The sequence below is a fragment of the Pipra filicauda genome, unplaced genomic scaffold, assembly GCF_003945595.2.
Source record: "Pipra filicauda isolate LSUMZ 115617 unplaced genomic scaffold, ASM394559v2 scaffold209_size2725305_pilon, whole genome shotgun sequence".
In the NCBI taxonomy this organism is placed as follows: domain Eukaryota; kingdom Metazoa; phylum Chordata; class Aves; order Passeriformes; family Pipridae; genus Pipra; species Pipra filicauda.
In genome coordinates, this window is record NW_024104320.1 from 1,514,795 (window position 1) to 1,542,497 (window position 27,703).

The 27,703-nt window shown below is 39.5% G+C and overlaps 2 protein-coding genes across 3 annotated transcripts; one reads left to right on the forward strand and one right to left on the reverse strand.

Moving 5' to 3' along the window:
- The first annotated feature begins 10 nt into the window (after positions 1-10).
- Positions 11-19,807, forward strand: GCFC2 (GC-rich sequence DNA-binding factor 2). Of its 2 annotated transcripts, none has more exons than XM_027749259.2 (18): positions 11-371; positions 1,410-1,517; positions 2,931-3,095; positions 3,748-3,966; positions 4,983-5,062; positions 5,974-6,089; positions 7,804-7,990; positions 8,964-9,087; positions 10,301-10,379; positions 11,608-11,720; positions 12,472-12,671; positions 13,094-13,247; positions 13,526-13,647; positions 14,815-14,891; positions 15,753-15,819; positions 17,744-17,890; positions 18,231-18,355; positions 18,718-19,807. In XM_027749259.2, exons 1-18 carry the CDS (start codon positions 38-40, stop codon positions 18,830-18,832), a joined length of 2,532 nt encoding a protein of 843 aa, XP_027605060.2. In that variant the 5' UTR covers positions 11-37; the 3' UTR covers positions 18,833-19,807. The 2 variants fall into 2 exon arrangements, with proteins under 2 accessions (XP_027605060.2, XP_027605061.2); XM_027749260.2 differs by having other exon boundaries at positions 13,097-13,247.
- A 398-nt stretch (positions 19,808-20,205) lies between these two features.
- MRPL19 (mitochondrial ribosomal protein L19) lies at positions 20,206-25,672 on the reverse strand. The gene is made up of 6 exons (XM_039380954.1): positions 25,606-25,672; positions 25,272-25,381; positions 22,935-23,055; positions 22,267-22,401; positions 21,310-21,491; positions 20,206-20,548 (listed from the first exon to the last, which is right to left on the reverse strand). The coding sequence occupies exons 1-6, from the start codon at positions 25,661-25,663 to the stop codon at positions 20,333-20,335; spliced, it is 822 nt and encodes a 273-aa protein (XP_039236888.1). The 5' UTR covers positions 25,664-25,672; the 3' UTR covers positions 20,206-20,332.
- Between the last annotated feature and the right edge of the window lie 2,031 nt (positions 25,673-27,703).

The following is a 27,703-nucleotide window of genomic DNA, read 5'->3' on the forward strand; positions in this document are numbered from 1 at the left end:
CCCTGGGAACGATCCCTGGGAGCGATCCCTGGGAGCGATGTTCCGCCGTCCCCCGCGGAACTTCCGCGGCCGGCGACGCGCAGCCTCCAGCGGCAGCAGCGAGGGCGAGCCGGAGCCGCAGCCGGGACCGGTCGCCGCCCCATCTCCAGACTCCGGCGCCAGCTCGCCCTCGGAGCAGGAAGCGGAGCCCGAGGAGGGCGAGCGGGACTCCCGCGGGGGTGCCGGGGCGGAGGGGCCGCTGCCCTCGGAGGAGCCGGCGCGGAGCGGAGCGGCGGCCGCGGGCCGGGGGCAGCGCCGAGCCGGGGCCGCGGCGGGGCCGGGCCGGGCAGGGAAGGAGCTGCTGAGCTTCGGCAGCGAGGAGGAGCGGGAAGGTGAGGGGTCGTGTGTGTGTCCCTGGAGAGCAGGGCCCGGGAGCCCCGGGATAGGGATAGCAGGGCTGCCTGGGGCTGCTCCCTCACCGAGCGTCGGGCTGAGGGAGTGGTCGCCTTGTGCCTCTTTGTGAACAAACCCAGCAGTGCCGGGTCGTGGGTAGGGCTGTTGAGGGTTTGCAGAACAAACCCATACAAAAGTCTGAGCTGGGTCGGTTTAGTCTGGAGAAGAGAAGACTTAGACGGGATCTGATCAATCTGTTCAATCCATATCTCAAAGGCAGGTGCCAAGAGGATGGTGCCAGACTCTTTTCGGTGGTGCCCAGTGGCAGGACGAGGAGCAGTGGCCATAAACTAAAGCACGAGAAGTTCCACCTCAACATGAGGAAGAACTTCTTTACTCTGAGGTGACAGAGCACTGGAACAGGCTGCCTGGGGAGGTCGTGGAGTCTCCCTCTGGAGACATTCAAACCCCACCTGGATGCGTTCCTGTGTCACCTGTTTTAAGTGACCCTGCCTTGAACGATCTCCAGGGGTCCCTTCCAACTGTGACAGTTCTATGGTTCTGTGAAAAGCAGTCAGATGATTATTTATGTCCACGTGCTTTTGTCTGGAAAACACTTGAAATCTTACCGCTGGAGAAAACCAGAGAGAACAAGTAGTGTGCGATTCTGTGACTAGTTAATAAGCTTAAATAAGTGAAACATAAATGTTTAATCGACTCTTAGGGTGTTGCCTTTGTGGCTGACGGCAAGATGTGGCCACTTTGATGAACACAAGCTGCAAAGAAATAGTGTTTTAGCAGTGCAGGAGCATTGCTATGTTGAGGAGGCTGAGCTGCACAGTTTTTAATTAAGAGGTGGTGGATCATGAGTGATAAAGCCATAGGAAGAATTAGACTTAATCCAGCCAGAACTTCAGAATTTATGCTATGCACACATAGAGATGTACATGCACTTTTATATGTGATACCTATATGTGTGTGCAGATGTTGCTGTTCTTGTTAATGTTACTCAGAGTCATTTTGTTTTATCTGGATAGGTGAAGAGTTTTTCAAAGTTAAAAAGCCATCTTTCAATGAAGTAACCTTTAGAATTCAAAAGAAGGAAAGCCTACTGCCTGCACAGAGAGAAGCTGAAGAAAGCAAAAGTAAGTACTTTTTTAGTTAAGTGTGTTATAAAATACTTATATGTCAGTGTATTGCAAATATGTCAGTTAGTGGAGAGTAATGCACAAATACTGATTTTAAGGGGTTTTTTGGTTGTTACTTTACACGTTTATAATTTTAATCTCTTTGTGTTGAAATTATTTTCAATATGACCTTGGTAAAAGAGATCAGAACTTGGAGACTGTTCATGAGAAGATCTGATTATACAGAACCCCTATAGTACATCAGTTAGGAAAGTTCTCCTACATTTTTACCTCAGCATCATATATTTCAAACTATGTGCCACCTGTTCACTGCTTATTGCTGTCAAATTGCAGTTTGATCTGAGTATTGGCATTGAGAGAAAATGTGAGCTTAGTAGGATTTTGTTTGATAAAACTTACTGTAAACCTTAAACTTTGTGTTATTAAATTGTGTGCTCTTACAGTATTTGAATATGTTAATTAAATACACAATAGCCTTGATTATTCTGGTTGTATTCCTAGCTTCATTGAACTATAGTCAGTTGCCCAGAGAAGTTGTGGACTCCCTGTTGTTCAAGGCCAGGTTGGATGCAGCTCCAAGCAACCTGGTCTAGTGGAAGGTGTCCCTGCCCATGGCAGGGGGTTTGGAACTACATGATCTTTAAGGTCCCTTCCAACCCAAACCATTCTATGATGTGTTTCCTGGGAAATTTTGAGTTTGTGTTTTTTACAGACAAGTGTGTCTAAAAGTTCTCTTCCCCTTTTGACACCTTTGTCAATTCACAGATACACTATATTTGCTAATGTTAGATAAAAATAAATTAGATTGAGAAATAATTCCATTTGAGATTGTGATTCAGATGAGATGGTAAATTTTCTTAGTAACTTCTTATAAAAGTATATAAGATAAAAGGTGGCACATTCTGTTGTTCAGTAATCTGATGATTTACTGAAGGTGTAGTGGCAGATGAGAAGAAAGCAATATTTTTAAAGAGTTTGAGAATAACCATAGACAAGACAGATACACATAAATGTTTATAGTTTAAATAAGAGCTCCCTCATTGTTAATGCTTTAAAAAAGTGCTTTCTAAATACAATTTTTCAAGTCAAGAACCCAAATACGCTGTAAGCTATCAGAATATTAATCAGTTGTTATCTGGAAGCTGATCTCATTGCTTTTGTGCATGTAAATACGCCCTGTGTCTCAGAAGGACTATCAAAGATGCTTTGATTTGAAACAAGAACTGGCTTGTAAATGACTGTCTTGGAATGTCACAATTTGACATGTTTTGATGAGAACAGGTGGGGATGGACAAGTGACCAGTCTTTGCTGCAGCAAGCTGTAAATAATTACTGGAAACCACCTATGGCACATCAGATTCCAGCAATAAAACTAAAATCATTTATCTTACTTTTTTCCCCCTAATACAGAGATCTGCCAGTTGGAGCCTGGACCTGACAACACCAAAGGCACTTGTGAAGAGGAGGGTGAGGAGAAGGAGGATGAAACTTATTCTTCACTGAATGAGGACTACAATAGCTCAGACTCTGAAAATGATTCCAACTCTCCACAGAGAAGGAAGGATTTATCACCAGGTTAGTTTCTGGATTTTTTTTTTAAGGAAGTTATTTTAGAACGTTCTTTATTTGAAGTACATGACAAGTTAGGTGAGATGAATCCCACGCAGCTTAAATCATGTAAGATGTAGGCATCTCTTTGTGCTGAGTCAGGGATACCCTTCTTCCGGAAGAATAACAATGGTTCCTCCATTTTTCTAGTTGCAAATATTTGTTGTATTTCTTTGTTGATTTTGGGAGTAGATCAGAAATTATGACCATTGGCTTTAGAAGAAAGGCAGCAGAAAATTCCTCTTTAACAATACACAATTTCCTTCATGAGATGAAAATAAAACCTCACTTTGAGGCTGATTTTTAAACTTTGGGTTCCTTTGTAAGCTCACTAAATTAAGTGACACTGATCTTTTGGGGAGACAAAAAACCAGGATGGGCTAACAGAGATTTATTTAAAAGAAAAAGGTCTGAGGTTTGTTTTTTGGACTGAGAGCCACTTTTTAAGGATGCTTTTCCATCTTCTTATATTCGACATGGTAAGTGTAGTAGAAAAACATATGGTGTCCCCTATTCAGAATTGTACAGTGGTGCTGAACAGTTGTGATGATTGGCATTAGGAATGATACAGAGTGTTGCTTTCAGTCTTTTGCTTAGATTTTCTTTCTCCTTGGTGCAGGTGATATCCCCAGTGCAGCTCACGTTGAGGCTGCTCGGAGGAAACGTCACTTAGCCAGGACCAAGGCTGATTATCTTCCATTGGATGTTTCAAACAGTCACCACATCTCTCAAGGAAGAAGAAGCAGTGATTTCGAGAGTGAGGATGAGTCTGAAACAAAGAATATCGATTTTGCCCCTAAAATGAAAACTCTTAGGCAGAGGATGACTGAACAAATGGGTGAGTTTGTGTTGTTTCTCCCAGTGGCTTTGTTTTACTGTCTGGAAGAATGTGAGACTTGTCCAGTAAGCAGTGAGTGCAGTGCAGGGCTTTGCTCCTCAGGGCTCTTGGAAAAAGGCTGTACAGTTGGTACTTGTGGGTTATATGGGACATAAACTGTTTAGGTCTTGCTTGTAGTTGTGCAGGATACTTAGAGAACCATTTAAAAATTTTTTTAAAAACCATTTAAAAATTTTTAAAGCAACCCACTGTTGCTTTATTGACTGCAAAAAATTGCCTTGCAGGAGGTACATTTAATGTGGATAAAGTTATTGTAAATCTTACCTCCTGCTTCTGATCTGGTCTTCCAAGTCCTCTCTGTGCACTGACATTATGACTCCTCTTGAAAAAAAGAAAAAAAAAGGCAAACCATCATTCCAGCCCTTCAGAAGTGAACACACCTATTGCACACAAAGCATACCTGGCTTTTCCATTGCTTTTATCCTCTTGGAGCTTAATAGTATTGTTTATGAAGCACAGGTTTACTTTATTATTTGAATAAGGGTTATAAGGAATGCATAACTACGAGCCAGTTCTGCAATTCTAGTTAATGCTAATGAGATATTTTTGTTTTAGTAGAGTGTTTTGGAACACTTGAGGGTTTGTTGGGTGTAATGTCACTCAGTGGGTTACAGGCTGTACTTATACTCTTATTTTCGTGTTATACACAGCTTTGCTTTGAGGCATGAAACCAAGATGTTTGTGCTACTCCTACTGCAGTAGCTGACTGAGAAACAGTACGTTGGGGAAATTAATATTAGTATGAATTCTGCAAATCCCAGTAGCCATTTCCAAGCATTCCTTGCCTTTCGGTTTGAAGTCCTCTGGCTGCACATTTTTCACCTGCTGGTTTTTATGTGTACCACTTCCTAGTAGTGGCTGGGAGACCCACTGTTGCTTTAGAGGGAGGAGAGCATGAGAGGGGGAAAAAAATAAAGGATGCAATTCCATCTAATAATGATTGTTTTAACTTGCAGTGTCTGTGGGTGATGGATCAAGTGAAGATGAAGCAAAGTGGGAAGAACAGCAAATAAAGAAAGCTGTTAAACTCTCTCAGGTGACACATGCTTTTCTAACAACTAGAAGTTACTTCTTTGCTAATGCACAGGAGAACTTGTCTGGAGTACTGTCCTATCTCCTTCCTGCCTCTCATTAGAGAGGATTTTAGGAAGTTATACCCTTCTTCAGGGTATATTTCTTCAGGGAAAGGATGGTTAGAAATATGGGAAGATGATAAGGAATATCTGTCTGGCTGTTGAGAAGCAGGGTGGTGGTGTCAGCCCCAAAGGCAGGTACCCGTGTGTGACAAGAGACTCTGAGAAGCAGAAAAGAAAATTTTGAACTCTTGACTTTTTTCCTGCCGTGCAAGGGATCTTGAAAGTAAGAGTATGCAAACAATACAAGTGTTATAAAGCTGCAAAGCAAAAATTATTATTTTGTTGTGCTTAATTTCTGTTGGGTGGCAATCTGAGAGCTCTCTTCATAGTTCAGCAGAATTCTGAAATAAACTGTATTCTGATGAGTTGGAAGTTTTGTTTCTGGCTTGGATCACCTACTCTAGATGAGACCAGGAATATCTGAATAGCCAGCTCTTTATGTCAGAGTTGACAGTTGTAGTAATTTTTCCGATTTGCAAATTTTGGGGAGTAGAGGACTGGGAGAAAATTACATCTTTCTGTGGCTGGTGTTCAAATCCAGTAAGTTTTGATCCAGGTCCTCATACTCTACTTGTTTCTGGAAAACTTAATTCTGCTGTTCAGGAAACTGCAACAGTTTTTAGTAGTAGACCTTGTTAGTCATAGACTTCATGCTTCAACTTGTGTTTTGGCTAGATTTTTTGGTGATTGAAATATGTATCTTTATATCATATGTTTAGTATCCAAATGATATGTCTTTGTTGATCTATAGAGCTGCAGAGAGAAAAACAGTATAAATGGTGTATTCAAAACTGACACTTAATTCTTGTAGGAAACTTATGACGATGCTTCTGTGCATAAATATCAACCAGCTAAACCCAAGTTTGATACCTCTGTTTCTCTACCACCTGTAAATTTGGAAATTGTGAAGAAGCGACTGACTGAAAGGTAACTCCTTAATTTATGAGTTGTCTGAGTTTTGTCATGAGACAGTTTTTTTTTCCAGTGTATTGGGGGACTTTTGGATTGTTTTCATGAGTAATACACCTTTTATTATATCTAATGGAGTAGTGCAAATTTTTTACTTTACCTGGCAATTCTTTGTTGTAGGAGAGCATTCAAGAGTGTTTTTGTCAACTAGAACTTCAGAGAGTAGATTCCATTTGAAAGAGTAACTTCAATTTAAATGGCAGCAGCTTTTTGTGCTTGCTGGTAGTTTTTTACAGGAGCATTGGTTTGATGTTATGTTTGCCCAGCAAGCAGAGCTTCATCTGGGGCAGGTGGAGCTGGCACTCCTACCTCTCCTATGGTTGTTCTTAGACTAGCTGCAAAAATAGATGAATATTTCCTAAAGCAGCAGTAAGTTCTCTACAGCCTGTTTAGAACCTGCCTGGATTTTTTTCTTTATTCGTTTGCCAGGCTGTGACTTTTATTCAGCTGTTCAGCTGCTCTGTGGGCAGCTGAAGTGTCCTGGGATGAAAGTGGGAACCTCCAAGAGGGTGTGTGGGAAGGTCAGCTGGGGTCAGGCAACTTAAGGTGAGCCATCCCCTGTCATCCCTCAGAGCACTGGAAAGCAGCTGCTCAGATAAGTTTAGACAAGTAACATTATACAACTGAATTGTAAATATGTGCTATGAACTTGCACTGATCTCTCTCTGTATATGCCTTGCTTTGTACAGACAATCAGTGACACATTTGTTTAAAGAATTGTAACTAAATTGGGCTGAATACTTGTGGAATTGCATGCTTTCTTTGCCATATTCATCTGAAAGGAATTGAGTTAATTGAAGTAGGAATTTACGTACAAAATCAAATAAGGAAAATGAGAATACAGCTATCAAGAGTAGGAAATCTGTCTGGAAAGCAGCAAGAAGGAGAGAGGGAACCTGTTTGATATCAAGTTTATAGATGTGTTTATCATAAATGCTGAAATAGATTTTTTTTTTTTAACTTGTAGCACAGTAATAAAAAATAGCTTAGTTCAGTTATTTTCTTTGAAAAGTGTTCAGTTCAGGGAAGTGAAATAAGTTGTGATCTCTTTCTTGGTTCTGTTACAAGCTTGTTCAAGCTGAGCAAATACTTGGGACATGTAAGAAGGGAAGGGGGGAAAAAAGAGAGGAAGCAGTTTTAATGTATATAAATGTGCTGTCTATCTAATAGTGACAGATGTAGACATCAGATTTTGGGTTTTATCACATACTGTCAAGGGTTGTCAGTTGGTTTGTATTTAGTAGTGAGTGTTTATAGGTACTGCTGTCCATGCAACTTACATTGCACTAGTATGGACATGCTGATGTGAGCTGTAGTTTTCCCCAGATTACATTGGGTACAATCCATTTGATAATGTGATATCCTATGATTTGCCTTTTTAGGTTTTGGGAAGTGTGGTGTACTGAGGAATCTAGGTAAATTGTTAGTGGTGCTTTCAAAACCAGCACTACACATAAATGACATTTGAGTCTCCAAAGCATTATGCTTGTCCATACCCCATACTTCTGCAAATGTTGGCATGGGTAGATCTTTCAAAGCTGCTTAGGTCAAATGCAAGTACTATTATTAGCACAGGCAGAGATTTTGTATGTGATTATGATGGGAAATCTGGTTTGGAATGCATCAGCTGTTAAGTTGGCAATAGTTCTAGTTGTCTGGGTTTCTCTTTTAGGATAACATCCTTACAGGATGTGCACCGTGCCCACCAGAGAGAATATGAAAAATACATGGAGGACATGGAGAGCTCAAAGTTGACTGTCCAGGAGTTAGAGAAGCCTTCAGATGCAGCTCTGAATTACAAATTCTACAGGGCCATGAAAACATACGTAGAAAACTTGATAAACTGTTTGAATGAAAAAGTATGTATGTTTTTCTCTCCTCTTTTTTCTTTTTTTTTTTTTTTCTAAGATGATAAAAGTGCATTCTGTCAATGAAAGATGAAGCATTTTTGTTTGGAAATGATGAAGAACACCACCCAGTTAAAAATCACAGTTGTATTAGAGATTTCAATGTAGAAAGATACAAAATATGGAGAAAACAAGTCAATCCTCACCTGAAGTGATGATCCAGCTAATGTAGGCATACAGACCTGAGCTATGGTCTCACTTAGATTCTGTTGGATGAAAACAAAATGTTGTTGGAGGGAGTTTTCTGCAGTTCTAGAAAGCAGAGTGGACTGAAGTTAAATGAGAGGTGACACACAAGTTCATTTTTGGGATCTCAAAACGTCTTTACTCAGGATTACATAGCAGAGGTGGTAAGAATTTCGTGTTAGGTTCAAGCTGGGATTGAGTTAGCAGAGCTGTGTGAGAACTGTATGTGTTTCCTGAACTGCAAACTTCATGTGTTCAGAAGGATAAAGGTTGGGAGAAGGGGAAGAGCGACCTGAAGTTTGGCATCACTGGAAGTAAACTGCTGCTATCCTCTATAGATTGTGATATCAAATGTAATTTACGTCTCTTAATTGCATTGCAATTGTGAATTTCCTTAAGTAACTAGAAAGAGAAGAAATGTTAGTTAATGAATATGTTTTCTTTAATGCTGGCGGCTCAAAAGCAAACTGAAAGCAAACAAGGGGCACCAATAATGTATCGGTGAACCTTTTTGCATGAAGTCTTAGGTAGTCCCTGATGAGCAACTGGCATTTAGTTTGTGTTTTCAGCCTTATAAAAAAGCCTGAAAAGCTCCAATGATCAGGAACTTACTTTCCAATGTATAATACTTCAGTTCTAATTTCACAGCTATACTAAAAACCCATGGAAAACTGGTTTTTGTTCTTTCTTGTGGGATTTAAATCAATTGAAAACCTGATTACTGTTTCCTGTATTTCAGCTGAAGGACATTAATGAACTGGAATTGGCTGCACATGTACTGCTTCAGCAACAAGCTGTGACAGTATCGAAGAGAAGGCAAGATGAACTGAAAAATGAATCTGCTTATATTAAGCATGTGACAAGTTAGTATGAAGTTAGAAGTTACTTCTTACTGAAACATCCGCTCTTTGAGCAGAAATACACAGTTACTTTTTGGGTCAAGTTTTTAATTTTTGTCTTTGACCTCCTTTCCCCTTTCTATTGTCAGTAGGTGTGTTATACTACACCTCATTTAAAATTCTTGCCTCAGTCATGCCCAAGATACTGTTTTTCTCTGGTTTAATTGCTTTGAATGTAACATGACCAAGTACCTTGTCAATTTTTAGCTATTTGACTCAGCAATTTCCCATTGGTATTTAAAAAATGGGAGTCAGTTTTCCAGTAGGTGTTAAGTTGGAGAAAGCTTACTTATTGTGGAATTCTGTGAATATCTGGAAAAGCAGGGTGTTTAATTGTCAATTTTACATCAGGCTGTGTGTCTGCTCAGAATGGAGATTCTAAACCAGGAGGTGACACTTAAACATGTGGCAGAACATGAAGAAAGAAGCCACTTCGTGTATGGGTTTTATCTAAAAGAAAACTGTTGCAGTCACTATAGGAAAAGCTACTACAGTTTTCTTATCTCATATTTTCCTTCCACACCAATGTATTGTTTGTATGGTGTGTGAATCTCTAGCTGCTGCTATTTAAAAAACCCAAACAAACCAGACCTCCAAACCCTTTAAAACTGTTTAGGCAAAGCTGAGAGCAATATGCTTGGAGCTGCTGGGAACAGATGGAGGCCAGATGCACTGGTTCCTGGTAACTACTAATCATATGGGTTCAGTCTTCATGGGATAAACTGCTGATGAGAGAAAGTAGCAGCCTGGATGATTTTGTAAAATGGTGCAGCAAACTGACAGCAGGTGTTAAGAAGAAAAGGGTAATGCCATAACAATAGTTGCCATTAAAGTGGTTTTACTTCCAGCTCATTACAAATGAGAATGTGCTTGCATGTTTAGCAGCACTTATAATTGTGTTTTAGGTACCTAGTTATATTTAATATAGTGGAAAGAGTGTTTTTTCTTACAGTTCAGTAGTAGTACACTTTTTTTGGCATGTTGTACACATATCAGCCAGCTAACAGTGCTATAAAGGAATTTACTCTGAGTTACTTTGGGGTTTCAATTAGGAAGTTTGATTTTTTTCATTGGCTGTTTTCTAAAAAAAAATAATAGTAGGAGATTATTTGTTTCATGTTTGGAAAAAAAAAAGGAATCTTGTCACTTCGTTTTTGACTGTTTCTGTCTTTGGTAGGTGGGAATAACAAACCAGTGGAAGGTGGATTGGAAGTTGGTGAGAAGACACAGCTTCTGGAAATGTGTGAGCATCGAAGGTAGCTATTGCATAGAGGTGCACTTAACTGACAAATGTGCTGTGCATTAACTTCCTATCATTCCTGCAGTCATGGAGAATGTAAACCTGTAGGATTACTAAAGGAGATAACACTAAAAATATGTATTTGCTTTCCAAAACTTGATGTACTTGGAAACTGTCTATCAGTTAATGTAATTCTCTTCACGTTGATTTGAATCTGAATGCTAACAGAGCTGGATATTTTGGATTAACAAGTCTTAAGTGAGGTGAAAGTATATGAGGGGAGCCTTTTCTTTCCTGTTTTAATTAATAATATTATGAACTTATGCAGAAATATATTTTTGTGTTATGTATAAATAAGAAAATTGGGCAAATTGTTTCTATTGAGGAAGTGATGGTGAGTGAAGCAAATTGATATCTAGCCCCAGGTCTACTGTCAATGTAGGTGACAGATAATACATTTGGTATGTTGTAGTGTTCAGAGATTGATGCCAATTTTTTGTACATTATTGGGAGCTTTGAAAGTTCTGCAGTTGAAATGGTGCCTCAACTTGTAACTATACTTTGAAGCAGCAAGTGACTTGGAATTTTAATGGATGAAAAATGGTATAATAAGAACTTTTGCTTGAAGCAGTTAACTTTTGCTTACATCAATTGGCAGTTTAAAAGTATTTATGCGATATCAATTTCTTATCATATATCATTTTCCTGTGGCAGGAATGCAAGTTATTGATGTTGCAACCTGTTGTCCTTGGTGCCGTTGCAATAGTTTTTGAGCCCAACTGGCACATGGGTGCTATCACAGTTTTTATGTAGACTGTTGGACAAGTGGTCCAGAACTCAGGTGACAAAGTCTAAGAGCTCAGTTGTTGACTACACACTGAAACTGTGAGACAGTGTCCAGTTCCATGCCAGATGCTCAGTGTTCCAGGTGAGATGAGTTGTTAGCCTCATCAGTGGGAAGGAGGTGAAATGAAGGTTATTACGAGGCTCATGGGGAGGTCTGAGGTGTTGCTCTAACCTCTTTTATGTCAGTTCCCAAACCCCCTCCTTCTTCCACAGTTTGTGTCCTTATGGTTACACAATTACACAGTTTGTGTCCTTATGGTTACAATCATTGCATTTTCTTAGGCTGTTGCCCTCACAACTTGCTTTAAGTACATCTTTTGAAGTTGGATTATTTTTCATTCAGCTTCCTCCTGCCTGCATGGGAGAGGATAACTCACTGAGTTCATTCCAAAATACAGGACTTGCAGACGGCAGGCGAGGGAGCAATCAGGAGAAGCTGATCACCACGAGGGCATGTCGAGTGATGATGAGCTGACTCCCACAGAGCTGGGCGAGTTCCAGAAGAGCAAAGGTTGGTGACAGTATTAATGTGACGTCCTACAACAAAATACCTTTGTGATATTTTTTAATGATTTTTTTCTTTTTTTAAGTGAAGGTGAAGAAATACTTCATTTGAGTTCCGTGTTCTTAGTTACATACTGTAGAAGAGAAATGCATTCAGGCAGTTCTGACTAATGACTTGGGAAGAGTAGGTGGATGGTTGTAGATTTCTTTTGGTGTGAGTTCTGTGGTGGCAGCATTGCACTTGGCTCTTGAACTAAAAGTAAGCTCTGTCAGATTATGCTGGAGCTGATCTGACAGTACTCAATGCAGTGCTGCAACATGTTTTGTATGATCAATTTGTTCCCAAAGGGAGAGAGTGAATTAAAAGGTTGATGTTTTAGTTATCTGGAATGAATGGATGAAGAAGAGGAGAGAAAGGCATAATACCTTTTGTTCACATAACAGCAGAAGAGTTTTCATGTCTGAAATTTTATCACTGTGGAATAAAGTTTGAAACATAGTTGTCATATAAATCTGTGAAATAGATAATGAAGAAACTTGCCTTTCTTTGGTCTTCTGACACTATTGTTTTCTAAGACTGGGTTTTCCAGGGAGCCAGTTTTAAAACCCATTTCAGTGTCAGGTGTGTCAAAGATAAATAACAAGTACAGTTATCATACAGATGTTTATTATGCTCTATAGATGCATAAACTCTTCAGCTTATGCCTCAATAAGTTCTGTGATTGTTTCTTTTTATTCCCAATGAATATTATCCATAGATAACGTTTTAGAGGATAGTAGGAAAGTCTTTGAAGATGTACATGCAGATTTTTGTGACATCAGAAAAATCCTGTTGAAATTCCAGGAATGGAAAGAGAAGTTTCCTGACTCTTACTGTGATGCTTATATCAGTTTCTGCCTGCCTAAGCTGTTAAATCCTTTGATCAGAGTTCAGTTAATAAGTTGGAATCCTCTTGAGGTAGGTGCATCAACTGACTTTTTTTTCAAAGATTGTGTGTATGTATTATGTATTAATATGAAAAAATTATTTTTTTTCTATACACAGCACAGTGCTTTAGAAATTAATACAAAGCTACTGTATTGTCTCAAAAATTGAAGCATGTGGTAGGAGTTTTCTAAACTTTCCCCTTTCCTTCAGCTCCTTTTGCAACATCCCCTGTAAAAATTCTTCTTCTCCCGAGTTCTTTGAAGACACTTCAACAATCCTACCCTTTTAAATTGTTTTAATTCTAGATTTAAATCTAGTTTTCCTAGTTTGCTGTTTTGACCCATTCAGTGTTGAGGGTGGATCTGAAATTAAGTGGGAATCTTGGGTATCGTTGGATGGAGCTTTTCTCTTAATCCTGACCAGCTGAATAACTAACAGGAGTGATCTTTTAGCAGAATCTTACAGAATTGGAAGAGATGCCCTGGTTCAGAGCTATAGAAGAATTCAGTGATGCAGAAAACGTATCTGAATCAAAAAGGGATGATGATCATGATCAAGAAGTTTTGCCTAAAGTGATTGAAAAAACTATTCTTCCCAAAATTACAGGTATAATAAGATTGTGTTGAAAATGTTCACTGCAGCTATGCAATCAAACCTTCAATAAGAGTGTAGCTATCAAATAATGTTAGTTATATAATAGTACTCCAAGGTGTAGTGATGATGTAGTTCCACAGAGTAAGGCTAGAGTATCCTCTTTAAGATTATTGTGAGAGGCTGAGCTTTTTATATATGTTTACTTCTGTTACATTGTAATGTCTTTAAACTAGGGTGGATAAGTACTTGTATATTCATTGTGAATGAAATAAATTCCTATTTCTTTTCAGCATTTGTGAAGAGTGTGTGGGATCCTTTATCTACTTCACAGACAAAGAACCTTGTGCAGCTTTGCAATAACATCTTTGGAAAACAAGTCCTTTCCAAAAATGAGTCTAGTCGAGCAAGAGAGGTAAAAGCTCCTGTGGTACTGGGAAAGGGGAACTTTGCCCATTGTGTGCTTTTGTGTGTGCTCCTGTGGGCACTGAGGACATTCTTCTGAAGCTGTTTGGTTCTGATTACTTGTTTGTTTTGTCACTTTATATTAAGATGATTTAATAGTTAGACTTCCAGGTCTCTGATCCTCTCCTTGTTGAAGATGATGGGACACTCTTGAGGCACTAATTAGTTCCTGTTACTAGAAAAATTCTGCCTGTACCTATTCAGAATCTGTTTGTAGATCTAATCTTCTTTCACCACAATAACCATGGTTAGAATTTAGATTCGCATTCACTTATCTTTCCAAATTTGAGCTTTGAATGCTAATAATGCTCTAGTGGTTCATTATTTAAGCTTTTATTTTTAAAGTAGACCTAGAATTTCAAAATTTGAAAATCCCCAAATGTTAATTAGTTAGTGAGGAGAAAAACTTCTTCGTAATCTTTGCAATCTTTTAATAATTACTTTTATACACGTAGTCACTCCAGCAAACCCTTCTTCAGCCTGACTTGAGTTTTGTTCTGATGTAAATTTGAAGGTTCATTTAGTATAAAACTGGTGAAATAAGATAGCTGTTTGGTCCCTGAAAAGAAGTATTTTAAAGAAAACGTTTATGCCTTCCAAAGGTTGCAGTTTTGAAACCATGACTTGAAGTCAAGTGGTACAATTGACCTTAGCCAAGATACTGTTTGTACAGAAAGTAAAGTAAACCAGAACTTTAAATAAATAGACATAAACAAGAGGTAGGTGGCAATCCATGGCATCTAAAAGCATGTTGCCTAGAAACACATGTATCCTATTTTTTATGTAGAATTTCACAGTTTTTCATGGGGATCCTATGTGTATAGCTTAATTTGTTGTTAATCTATACAGTTTTCCTGCTGCCTTGTGCAATAAAAGGCCTCACTTAAAAAATAACTTCATTTTAAAGAGTCCTCTAGATTAACTCTGTAGAGAATTGCAACAGGGATTTTTCTACTGTTTTAATATATTCATGGTCTCATATATATTATATACAAGTGGCAACTATAATATCTCTAACGTATTACACTTCTACATGAACAAAATAACCATTGCCATTGTTACAAATGGAATATGAAGTCTTTCTTTTGAGGACATATTAATAATTCTTTTTTAATAGGATTTGATGAACACAGTTGTCCTAAGAATGAAGAAATCCGTAGAGGAGGATGTCTTTATTCCTCTCTATCCTAAAAGGTAAGATGACCCTGTGACTCTTCGTAACTCATATTTCTTTTTTAATTCCTCAACCTTTCTCCCCCACTGATGTAGATAATATATTGTAGACATCCATTAGCAGAAAAAGGAACAAACGTGTCTTCTTTGGTTTTATTATAGGAAAGGTTATGAAGCCTTATTCCTGTTTATGAACTCTTTCTAAGGGCAACTCTACTGACTTAATGCTTTTTTGCACTCAGTATACGAGGTCCAGAGCCTGGTTTTAGTGTAGTGACTTACATCAGAGGGTGTTGTGTTAGTTTAGATAGTCTGGTATCCCATAGATATGTCCCTGGATTCCTCCTGTCATTCCTAAAATAGGGGGTTTGTTGTTGATGCTCACTGTGGCCACTGTAAGTGTTCAGGGCCAGGCTGGTTGGAGCTCTAAGCAACCTTTTCTAGGTTGTTGCAGGAACTAAATGGTCTTTAAGGTCCCTTCCTACCCAAACCATTCTGTGATTACTGGACAGTATTTCAAAGATGGGAATAAGTAGGAGTCTGGGACATGTGGGGTTAAGGTACAGCTAGGAGAGAAGCTTTGCTAAATCTGGGATGTAGAAAATGTTTGGTTCTAAGCATTGTTGTTCTGATACGAGTCCAAGAAATGTAGACATGAGTGTTACCAGCTGGTAATTTTATTGGAAATTATTTCACAGTAGTTGTACTATAATGGGCTCAAATTGACAGCTGTTTCCCTAGGCCTTTATTCTGGTTGTGGCCGAAAGAATTACAGAATTAACATTCATCAGTATCTGAGAGATCAGTTGCCTGTTTATCTTCTTTTAAACTAAAAAACTAATCCTTATTTTAACTTTTTTTTTTCCTTCTTCTCATGACCAGCACTGTGGAAGACAAGTCGTCACCATGTTCTAAATTTCAAGAAAGACGGTTTTGGTCAGCTGTTAAGGTAGAGAAAAGAAAGGGTTTTTTATTGTGTTTTTATTTTTTCTTTGAAATTAATTTTAGTGTTAAAAAAAAAAAATTCAGTCAGGAAATATTTCTTCAAGCAAGTCTAATTCCTGGGATCTGAATACATTTTTATTAGGATGGATAATGATTTTGTGCAACCTGCACAGAGAACCCATCCTTCACTGAGAAAGATGGTTTAAGAATGAACTATAAATGAGCATTTCATTTTCTCTTTAGCCAACTGGTACATCTTCTGGTAAGAAACTGATCTCACCATCTGCTCCTGCTGGTTCATTTTTTTTTTCCATGTAATGGGTCCACAGGCTTGTTGGCCTTACATCATATTAGTCACTGTCACCCAACACTGTGGGAACAGACAGGTTCTTTTGGAGATCCTGTGCAAAATGATGATGGCACTAAGCTGTACTTACAATTAAAGCTTTAGTATTTTGAACAGAATTTTAGGATCAGCATAGTGTCTTATGACCAGAATGGCACAGTATTGTTATAATCCAAATCGACATAGCATAATTTTATAAGTAACATGGCACAAAACTTATAGCATAGCTTAGTTTATGGCTCCTAAATATGTGAATTCTCTGTAGACTGGGTCAAATCTTAATATTTGGATTGTATAATCAGTAATATAAGTCAAATTTTAGACTAGAAACGTGAAGGACTATGAGTCACTCAATCCTTGGAGGAAGCAGAGGATGGTGGAGGTGTCCCTGGCCACTGTGATTGCTCATGGGTGTCTCTGTACAGCAACAGTTCTGGTTCAAGTCCCCTTAGCACTTGTCATGGCTTGATTTTTCTAGACAGTGCTCTGTGTGCTGTTCTGCTTCTGTGACAGGGTTGTCACTACCCCTGGGTTGGACTGGTGCCCGGGACCTTCTAGGCTGGTAAGGATGGGGTAGTCACCCTGTCACCCAGGAATTTTGAGGGTGACGTGGAGGGAAAGAAGAAATCTGTTTGGTTTGTCTCCTTGGTGCACAGGACCTTCGTGGCCTGCTAATGAGGAGAAATGATTGGTCTAATACATGACCAACTCAATCACAGGGAATGGCTGTTTGCCTTATGAAATGGTGTTATTTATGGTAACCATTATTGTAGAATATAGTCACTGTGGTGTTCATATAAGCAGTATCAGTACAGTTTTACTTTTGGGGTACTGAGTTGAGAATTCCTGAATGCCTGTGATTCATTTTCTACTTAAGTTGTGTTTCCTCTGGGAGCAGGCTTCTTACTAAAGATGAGATTTAGATGCATAAAACCCCATTAAAATCCAAGATGGTATTCCAGTTTCCCTGCTATTCATGTTGCTTGTCCTCCTTGACTCAGAACAGGTTAATTTTCAAGTAACTTACCTTCTTATGTCTGTGAGCAAATACCTCACAGACACAACCTTACACTAGACACAAAAATGACAACAATTGTAAGTATTTATAGAGATAGGGGCAACAGGAAAAACCCTTGGTGCCTAATAATACTGACATAAAAGTCTTTGTGCTGCAGTGAACTGTGGCCACCAACCTCATCATGTTATGAGGGACTGAGCAGATGTAGTAATTTTTTACAGTTTTGCCTTGGATTCTCTGACAGTTTACTTAGTAGTCTTCTGTACTTAGCAAATTGTTAACCTATTAGAAGGGTAAAATGCTCTTCCCAGCCTTGGGAGGTCATATATACATGTATTTGGGGGTGTGTGTGTATATATATATATGCACATATAACATTAATTAGGTTTTTTATGATATGCAGTTTATTAGTGGCTTAGTCACAGTAAGTTTGGAGAGTGAATCCTGGGGTAACGGACATAATATTACTGTTTTATCTTTCTCTTGCAGGGAACTTGTAACACTGTGTCTTAGCACACTTACAGCTCCCAGACACACAGATTCTTTGTTTCTTTGTTCCTACAGCTGCTTTCCAATGTTGTTCTTTGGGATGGGCTTGTCCAAGAAGATAAGGTCCGTGATTTGGGATTGAGCAAGCTACTGAATCGTTACCTTCTCCTGAACATCCTAAACACACCTCTAGGGCCAGATAATATAGAAAAATGTAAAAAGGTAAAAGATAACATGTACATTGGAAGAGGGTGTATGCTATAAGCTTTTTTTTTTCACGAAGAGGGGTCAAGACTCTTCATGAAGATGGAATATTTAAATTAAAAAAAATTAAACCACATTTAAAATGTGTTTTTAATTTTTTTTTAATGACCTTGGTGCGTAAAAACATTTTAGAGCAAACTGGTCTCTAAGTTAAGAATAACTACTTGGAAGGATAATCTTGGTTTGAAAGAAAAACCACACTAATAATGACTGAACCTGCCTGAAAGTTCCTGTCAGAAGACTTGATTATATTGAAATACTTTTTAAACTTTTTCCAAACATTTTTTTGTGTGAGCAGGTGGTTGCTTGCCTCCCAGAAAGATGGTTCCAAGATCTTAAAAGTGGATCAACTCTCCCCGAATTAGTGAACTTCTGCCAGCACTTGCTGCAATGTGCCCATACTCTACACAAGAATAACCACAGGTATTAGATAAGGCTTTCCTTGGTATTAAAGTGCTTCCTCCAATACTTTAAGTACTTTTTTAATTCCTTAAGCCTTACATATTTTGCACTGTCAAGGATGCTCTGTCACATGCATACATAAAACAAAAGATAGGGACTGTGATGTGAAGGAGTGCTTCTGCAGTTCTCATTTAATGTGATAGTTTGAGGTGGTAGATGTTGGGTACTGTTGGTGACCAGAGAAGCCAAGGTCAGCTGGTGACAAGTGGCCAAGGAGAGATACCTGAGTCTTTTTAAAGTTAAAAAACATAAAGGGTACTTAAGACAGGTACATAAAAATGCTGCTATAAATTTTTTTCCTTTTTTTTTTTATTCTTAAATAGTGATGAAACAAAAGAAGTTCTTCTCCTGTTGGTGAGAGTGGGAGCTCTGCATATTGTTGAAGACTTCATTGACGAGCATAAACTTGAGCACCTTAAGTCAATGATTGGGAAATAGCAATGTTTGAAGCAGTACTTACATTACTGAAACAAGCCTGCTATTCACACTGGACCAGTTCTAATATGACATTTAATTAGTGGATCCTGCCTACCCAAAGATGTAATGGTAATTACTGTCCTAATGCTAAATATGTGAGGTGTTTTTCCCAAATATCTTCTACTGCCATTTACTCTTAGGTTAAAGAGTCTTTAGAAGTTACAGCTGTCAAAGTTAAGTGATGGTTCAGGCATTCTAAAATGTATGACAGTGCTTTACTGCTGTATCTGTCTTGGAACGATTCCTGGAAACAGAAAGTGCCTCTGAAGTTTGTCACTGCTAGCCTGTAGACAATTTGACAAGCTATTTTCAGTATTAATTGCTAAATGTCATTCTGACTCAGCAGTCATTGAGCTCTTCTAAACTTGTGGTCCACAGTGATTTTTGGGAGGGTTGTTAAGCCATTCCTAGTGAAAAAGAATTCATAATACTGCTGGAGTTTGGACCTGATAGAGAAACAAGGGGGGCAGTGTAAGGAGTCAAGCTTTTACTACAGACACCATAATGATAAGTACAAACCAACTTCAGTTACTTTCTAAGAACTGGAATTCTAGGAAACTTTTCCTTTTTGCTTCCCAGTAAGATCTACTGAACCTTACTTCTTCATATCCTTGTTAGATTTCTAATGTTTTAGAACTTTGTATATTTACAATAAGTATTTTTACAGAATAACAGGGATGCTTCACTGTGGAAACTGTAGTGTATCAAAGACTCTGTGTTTACTTGTGGCTGTATTTCTCCAAAATCATCTGGGACTAGAATTTAATTCTTGCAGACTTAATCCCTTATGATTCCTTTTATATTTTTTAAGTTAAAAATATATTTTTGTCAAATATTTTAATTGTAAATAGCTTTGATCAGTGTTAACAGACAAAAGATTACTTTTTAAATAATGTTGTTTTATTTTGAAAATAAAATATTTTTCTGTGTTAATGACTCCTACAGTTCAATTTCTTCACATGTGACAAAAATGTTAAGTATGAAAGAAAACCCTCAGGCTCCACTAACCCTCATTACCTTTGGGAGTTATGTTGCAAATCCTGCTTTCTAATAATGAATTTCTGTTGCTTTTCCTCTCAGAATGACAACAAAAATGCAACTGCTGATCAGCAATCACCACAAGCTGATGATCTCATTGCTTTTCTCTTGTTTTCCTTTGTCTCATCCCAGCTTGTCTCTAGCACAAGCCTTGTGCTATTGCAAAAATGTAATTAATTGTTCTATCACAATTTAGCTCTGTAGATGTTTGTTTCTGGAAAAAAGATTCCTTGTAATGACTTGTAAGCATTGGGAAGGCAGTGGACACTTGAGTCACAAAAGTCTGCACACTAAAATCTTCTGGAAAGGTTAACTTTATTGTTTGCTTTGCCTATGTATATACAAAACTTGGCAACTGCTCATCCACACAGTAAATTAAAAATATTAATTTTCTCAGTAATTCCTAGACTGTGAAAAACAGTATTATTTTTTAAGTCCTTCATTCACTTCTTTCCAAATTTTTTCCTCTATTTTTGAAGTATCGTATTCTCGCAGCATATCAAACTCCAGCCATGGCTGGCTCCACTTCTGTGCTTCTTTCATTTTGCTTTCAGGTAGTTCAAACTTTATTCCTTTTATATTGTATTTTGGTCTTTCCCACCGTTTTGACCATGGTTTAGGTTTCATTCGTACCTGCAGCTAAAATGAAGGATTAAAAAATAAAAGAAGGTATTAAGTAATTGGATTTTTGATTGTGAGCTTAGCAAAAGGTGAGACAACTGCTGCTCTAACAGAAGAAAAGTAAGAGAAAATGGACCAATCTGTCAGTGTGTTAAGGAACTACTACTTTACACTGTTAGGAGAAAAGGAATTTTTTTGTCCATGTTGTTGTCACAGCATCTTGTGAAAATTTTTAATTAACACAGTCTCAATTTATTACACAGTCCATAATTGAAACATAAAGTGAACTCATCTTTTGTAGTTTTGTTCCTTATTAAGGAAAAATAAAAGTAGTGTGATAGGGAAAGGGAGGAATGATCACTGTAACTTATTGAGTTCCTACACAACGCTCTAACAGTGTCTGCTGGTTTCTGGATCTTGTCTGAGATGCAGATTTTAGGTGACTCACCCATCTTACCTTGGTGGTTCCTGACACCAACCACTCCCAAACAACCCCATTAACAATGACATTTCTGTAAGAAAAGCCATCCCCTCTGCACAGAGTTCTACAGAGGCAGGTGGAGGCTGCTATTCCTTGCATGTCTTCAAATTTAACTACTGAGGATAGTAGGTGTTTACATTCTCAACATTCTTTTGCTATAGAAATGGTACAAAAACTTGCCTGATTTCATCTAGTTTTGTCACCCTGGTAACTAATGTAGCAAAGAGCTGATACAGTCAGATATGGAAGTTACCTAAATAATCCTCTGCTTCCCCTCTCTGAAACATGTGGCTCCTACCTTGTTTACAGGAATTTCTTCGTGGTCCAAACGAGACACAGGTTTCATATTCACATCAAAAGTACTGTATTCGGGGAGGGCATCTCGCAGGTACATCAGGTTGTCATCCAGCCTCTTTTCCAGCTTCAGCACTTCGATCGCCTGGATCCGAGGACTGTACAGTTCATAACATATCTCAACACCTTAGAGAGGGAAAGTCAGGTTTAATGAACCAAATTCATTAGAAATACTAACACCAAATTAGTATTCCTTTAGTGCTACACATTCCTGTATCATTGCAGAACTGCTTTTTACTTCTCAGAGAACTACAGTGCTGTGTGCACATGTCATTGCACTGTGTCTGCACAGGCAACTGCAGGTTTCTTTGAAAGTCAAGCCTTTAATAATAGGATGGCTTAGAAGACATTGCATGACTTGAGTTTAAAGAAGATGAGCTTGGCTTTTAAACTTCACTCCCTTTTGCTTACTATGGATGTTGTTGTTCATCTCAATGTATATGAAAAGATACCCACCCCTTTTGTATTTGCTCTCAGAACCTCAGTATTTAATTGCCCCTAATTTTGTCATAAACAGGAATATGATCCTATGATAAAACTCTGCTAATCTGTTGCTTGTTAAACAGTTCACACACACATCCCCAGTTCATGTGCTCAAACTGGGCTGGTATTTATGTGGCTAGCAACACACTGCTCAGGCTCAGACATAAGCACAGTCATCATGGAATGTCTAAAAACCACCAAGTATAGAGACAAAAAAATTACTAAGCAGTTCCATGCCTTCAAATACCGAGCACATTAACATCTCTGTGTACAGAGTTTTAGGCTTGCAGGATACCCTAATGGGCAGACTCACAGTTTTACTTCAGCCTGCTGTCATCCTACCCACAGACTAAATTTCTACAACTTACACATTTTTTGCTTAACACCTGTACCATAATTACCACAGTTGGAGCCCCACCTTGGTCTTCTATGACATTCCGAAGGACAAACGTAGCTCCAAGTCCTTTCCCTCCTCTTTGGATGCAGATGCCAACAAACCGGTTGGATTTGTTATTGGCATATGGATCTGCAGTGGTCACAGCAAGCACACTGCCTGCCAAAAAAAGGAGTTAAAATAAACAGGCTGTCCAAGTCAATAAATGTGGGAAGTGTCAGACAAAGTGTACATATTTAGGCACATTGGGAAAATACTTTGTTTTCCATCAAAACTGACAGAAACAGAACAAACTTCTAACATGACCTGAATGAAAATATGAATATATGTTAAAGTGATACTGCAGATTAACTACAAACCTTCTTCATCTTTATTTTTTACTCTTCACTATCCAAACTGAATGAAATACTTTTAATGTATTTTCCTTTCCTGAGCTTTACTGGTAAACCATATGTTCAAGTGCCAGGATTGAAAAAAAAACCACTTAAGGTAACACATTAGGATTATACTTTTAATGAATCTGGATGTAAATATGAGATTAAAATACAAAGTACTATGTATAAAACACATACTAGTTGTTCTAACATGTGACACTGATGTTTTGTTTTATTCTAAATCTGACCACACTTTTTAACACGCCACAGAATGTAAAATACTGACAGAATTATGAAAGTTTTAGTGCTGTTACTGACCAACATAGAACTCCGGGATGTTGAAGACTTTTCTTCTCTGTATCATGTCCTTTCTTTCCATATAGTATTTAAGAGGATCTGTTCTCCCTCTGGGAGGTATAAATTCAGGGCTCAGGAACCTGTAGGAACAGCCAAACTTTTAAAAGTATGAAACAAAAGCATTTGCATAAAAAGTAGTAGAGAAGTCCAAGTATTTGGTCTAAAAATTACTAGCTGGTTAACCACCACCAGCTGCCTTTTCAGAGATATGAACTGCAGTTCATGAAATCACCAATTTTATTTTATTATTATTTTTTGTTATCCAAAAGGTGTTGGTTTTTTGTTGTGTTTTTTTTGGTTTTTTTTTTGCGGGGCTTTATTGTTTTGGAGCTTTTGGGGCTTCTTGTTTTGTTTTTGTTGTTGCTTTGTTCTTTTAAACAGATTTTTTCCAAAACCAGTAATACGTGTTGATATTGGAGGAGCTTGATATTGACTGAAAGAGGACAGTTCATTTACTGCTGCCACAGCTGAGGAACAGGTTATTTCATCATTTAATTGCAGTCCACATGACAGAACACTTACTATCTGTTGATTTTATAGTAATAGATATGGAGCAATGTATTACAGTTTTCAATCTATTTACACTCTATTACAGTTTTCACAAATTGATTCTATAGGAGACGTGACATAAATGTCCTTTTGTGTTAGAAAAGCTTAAAGGGACTCATAAAACTATTTTCTGCTCCAAAAAACTAAATCGTGCTCAGGAATTCCCACATGGCCCGGACCTCAATTATCTGACTGCTGAGTTGAAGGCAACACTTCCTGACATGGATTGGCTTGGGCTGAGGACCACTTCCAACAGACCATTTGGATGTGGCCACTCCATTGACCACTTGGCCTCAGAGCTCAAGGAAGAAGGTGGACTCGTTTAATTCACTAGGACAGATGTGACTTAAAAGTCCTGGATCTGGTCAGGAGAGAAGTGCCCAACACAGAGAAGGAGAATAAATGCAAACCTGCTTTACAAACCTTACAGGGGCTGTGGGAGGAGCACAGGGAACGTGTGTGGCAGCACAGAGGTTCTGCTGCTGCCCATAGGCAGCCACACAGAAAATAAACAACTACAAACCTACTCATGGTCTCCAAAGTTACACAATCTCAGAAGACTAAAATGCCATTTAAATGATGTAGCCCCCGTTCTACTCAGCTGTCACATCATACACTGCACTTTTTAGAACAGCCATGTAGACTCATCGCTTCTTAAAAGATATTTCTATCTGAAGACAGAGTGGGCATTTTTATAACCTGATTTTTAATACCTTTCCCCTTCCTAGGCTGCCTACATGCTATGGGTTTAGTGGATGTTTTTTTGGAGAGGAAGATGAACAATACAGTACTACCACTCTTTCCAGACACAGTACTGAAGTTTTAACAGGGCGTCATTTAAAGCAATGCAAATTGGGTTTAAAACCCAGGGAGGCTGTGGCTGCCCATCCCTGGAAGTGTTCAAGGCCAGGATGGATGGAGCTCTGAGCAACCTGGTCAAGGGAAAGGTGTCCCTGCCCGTGGCAGGGGGGGTTGGAATGCGATGACCTTTATGGTCCCTTCCAGCCCAAACCATTCTGTGATTCTATGAAATGGGTTGAGGTGACATCAAAAATACCCAGAATGAGACACCTCACAAGGATTTCACCACTGCTGACATCAGCTCCACTTTACAAACAGTAAGGCATGTGCTCACAACTAATCTCAAGGTCTGAGGCAAAGGCAGACACAGGGCACATTTCCCTGTCACCCAGTGGCACATGAAAGAGACGCTTTTAGCAGAGAGAACATCACATGTTAACCCCAAATCTGCAAAAGTGTTTACTGTTGTACACTTTTTTTTTCACGTTTCACTGCTTTCAGGAACTCCAGAACACAGCATTTTAAGGTGTTCTAAGCATATTTCAACACAAATGATCTTTGCTAGAACGTTACAAATTGTGGTTTTTTCTTCCTTTTTTTTTTTTTTTTTTTTCTTCTGTTTTGTGTAATAACGCCTTGGCTCTTTCAGTAAGTGCTCACACAATGACCAGCCTGCAGCAGACCTGGACACAAGCCCGGGGTGGGCACAGGGACAGACTCTCTTCCCTGTCTCCTCTGGGACACACAGACACCCCACCTTCCCTGTCTCCTCTGGGACACACAGACACCCCACCTTCCCTGTCTCCTCTGGGACACACAGACACCCCACCTTCCCTGTCTCCTCTGGGACACACAGACACCCCACCTTCCCTGTCTCCTCTGGGACACACAGACACCCCACCTTCCCTGTCTCCTCTGGGACACACAGACACCCCACCTTCCCTGTCTCCTCTCCGCCCTCTGCTTCTGCTTGTCAATAATGACGGGCTTCGGCGGCGGCTGGAACTTCGCTGGCTTCCCATCGCCGCTCGCTCGACACCCCGAGAGGGAAAAACACCCTGTAAAATAAATAAAATAAATAAACGAAATAAATATAATCCCCGTGATTTCAAGCTGATCCAACCCCCCCGCCCTCCAAAAGAGGGAGCGGGTATCCCGCCACAAGGACACCCCCTCTCGCCCGCGGTCTGTGGGCCAGGGCCGGGCATGAGGAGGGCTGTGGGCAGGGGGGGATGCTCGGGAGGGGTGAGGGATGAGGTCCGAGGGGCCGAGCGGTGCTCACGGGCGGGCAGGGCGATGGCGATGCCCCTCGGCCCCAGCCTCCCACAGGCGGCCGCCATGGCGGCTGCGGCGCGTCCGCTACGGCGAGCGCGGAGGGACAAAACATCCCCTCACGGGGCGGTGCCAAATCGAAGATTAAATTAGGTTGGATGATGGGGTGAAATTCCTCCTTGTGAGGGCGGTGAGGCCCTGGCACAGGTTGCCCAGAGAAGCTGTGGCTGCCCCATCCCTGGAAGTGTTCAAGGCCAGGCTAGATGGGGCTCTCAGCAACCCGGTCTAGTGGAAGGTGTCTCTGCCCATGGCAGGGGAATTACAATTTGGTAATCTTTAAGGTCCATTCCAACTCAAAACACTCTATTATTCAAAAATGAAACGAAACAAAGCGGCTCCTTTCACCCCCATCCCCCATGGAGGTGCTGTGTCACTGGGATGCAGAGCTGGAGCTCATCAGTGAGTGTGGGAACACAGCCCAGCCACACTTGCAGTAACTCCTTGGACATCACAGACATCACAGGGATCCACCACATAATTTATTAATTCTGGCTTTGCCGCATGAAAGTGGTGATGTATTTTCCAGAAACACACTTTCATGACAGAAACGCTGAGCTAAAAATTTTTTTCCAGGCCATTGTTAGCTCCATCTCTAATTCAGATAAACTGCAGTCCCAGTGCTTTCACCAAGATTATTTTAGAAATAATTATATGCATGGGCACTGTTGAGCTACTTTTAACATGTTTGTGTCAGTCATATTTCCTCAGTCATCAGTTTTGATTCAATTAGCAGCTAGACAGGCAGGAGAAAGGTGAACTTTATACGTAGAGTGTGGGCCACTGTTTAAACTTTGCAGAGATTCACTTCAAAATATGCCTGAACTCATAAACTAATTAGATCAATCATGTTGCCTGTGATGTTCCCCTAGCCCCTTTTATTGGTAGGAGCTGATTGCCGAGCCCTCAAATGAACAGGAGTTATTTCTTAGTTTGTGATCGGCTGTTTGGTTTCTCAGCTGTGCTAGAGAAGATGATAAAGTGTGCAGAAAAGAAGTCACAGTTTTTCTCTATAATCTGATTTAACACAGGAGTTAATAATCAGGACATGGATGGGACAGAAGAGGGCACTCTGACCTTTAAAATACAAAAAAATGTCCACCAACACTGAGCACATCACTTGGAGCAAAGATTCCTTTTCAAGATTTATTTTTTTTTTAAGTTCTGTCCCTCACTTCCCAAGTGAACCTTAGTACTTTTGAGGTGCCTCATAGGGCCCAGAACCTTGCCCCTGCACCCTGTGCCTAATTCCTGTGTGGGTTATTGAGGTATCCTGGTACCAAGACACGGACGACTTGCTTGGCAAACCAGTCAGGTACACCCTGGCTTTTCATTTTTAAGGTGCACAAGTACAGGTTATATAGGTTATTACTTATATAACAAAATCTGTGAAAATAGAGATTACTTTATGATCACATGAGTTAATCCATAAAATGCGTTACTTCCATAAAATGCTTCTAGGAATAGGGTGGAATTCACAAATTAAAGGCATCGCTGTTCCCAGGGGATCTAACAAAGATTAAACAGACTTTGGTACTTCTCTGAACTAATTCTTGCTGAGTTGAGCGTATTTCTAGTCCACCCTGTCAGATTCTGGGGAAGCTCATCTCTGGTTCCTTACTACTACTATACAAAATTTATTTGGCATTGCTTGCCCAGCATGAATTGCAGCTTCCTATGATTAAATGTGTGTCTTTTTCTGTGGTAGTCCTGTTCAAGTCACTCTTTAAGTTCTCTTGGTAAGAAGTTTTGGACAAATCTACTCTGGGACATCCTATGGAGAACACTAAAGTTGTGTTTCTTCAGTGTCTAGGCAGCTATGCATCAATGTAGGGAAGCTGTGCAGCTCTTTTTTGTTGCTCCCAAAATGCACTGCAATTCCCTGAGTCTGAGCATCTGAGTTTCTTTGGGAAGAATACCCAGAGAGGTAGAAAATAGTGCTTAGTTTGATCCTCTCTCATCTATGGAAGTAGGATGGCGACAAGATCTTATCTAAATGTTGTCCTTCATGTTACTGTCTTTGAAGTCTCTTCCATTATTTCAATATCTTC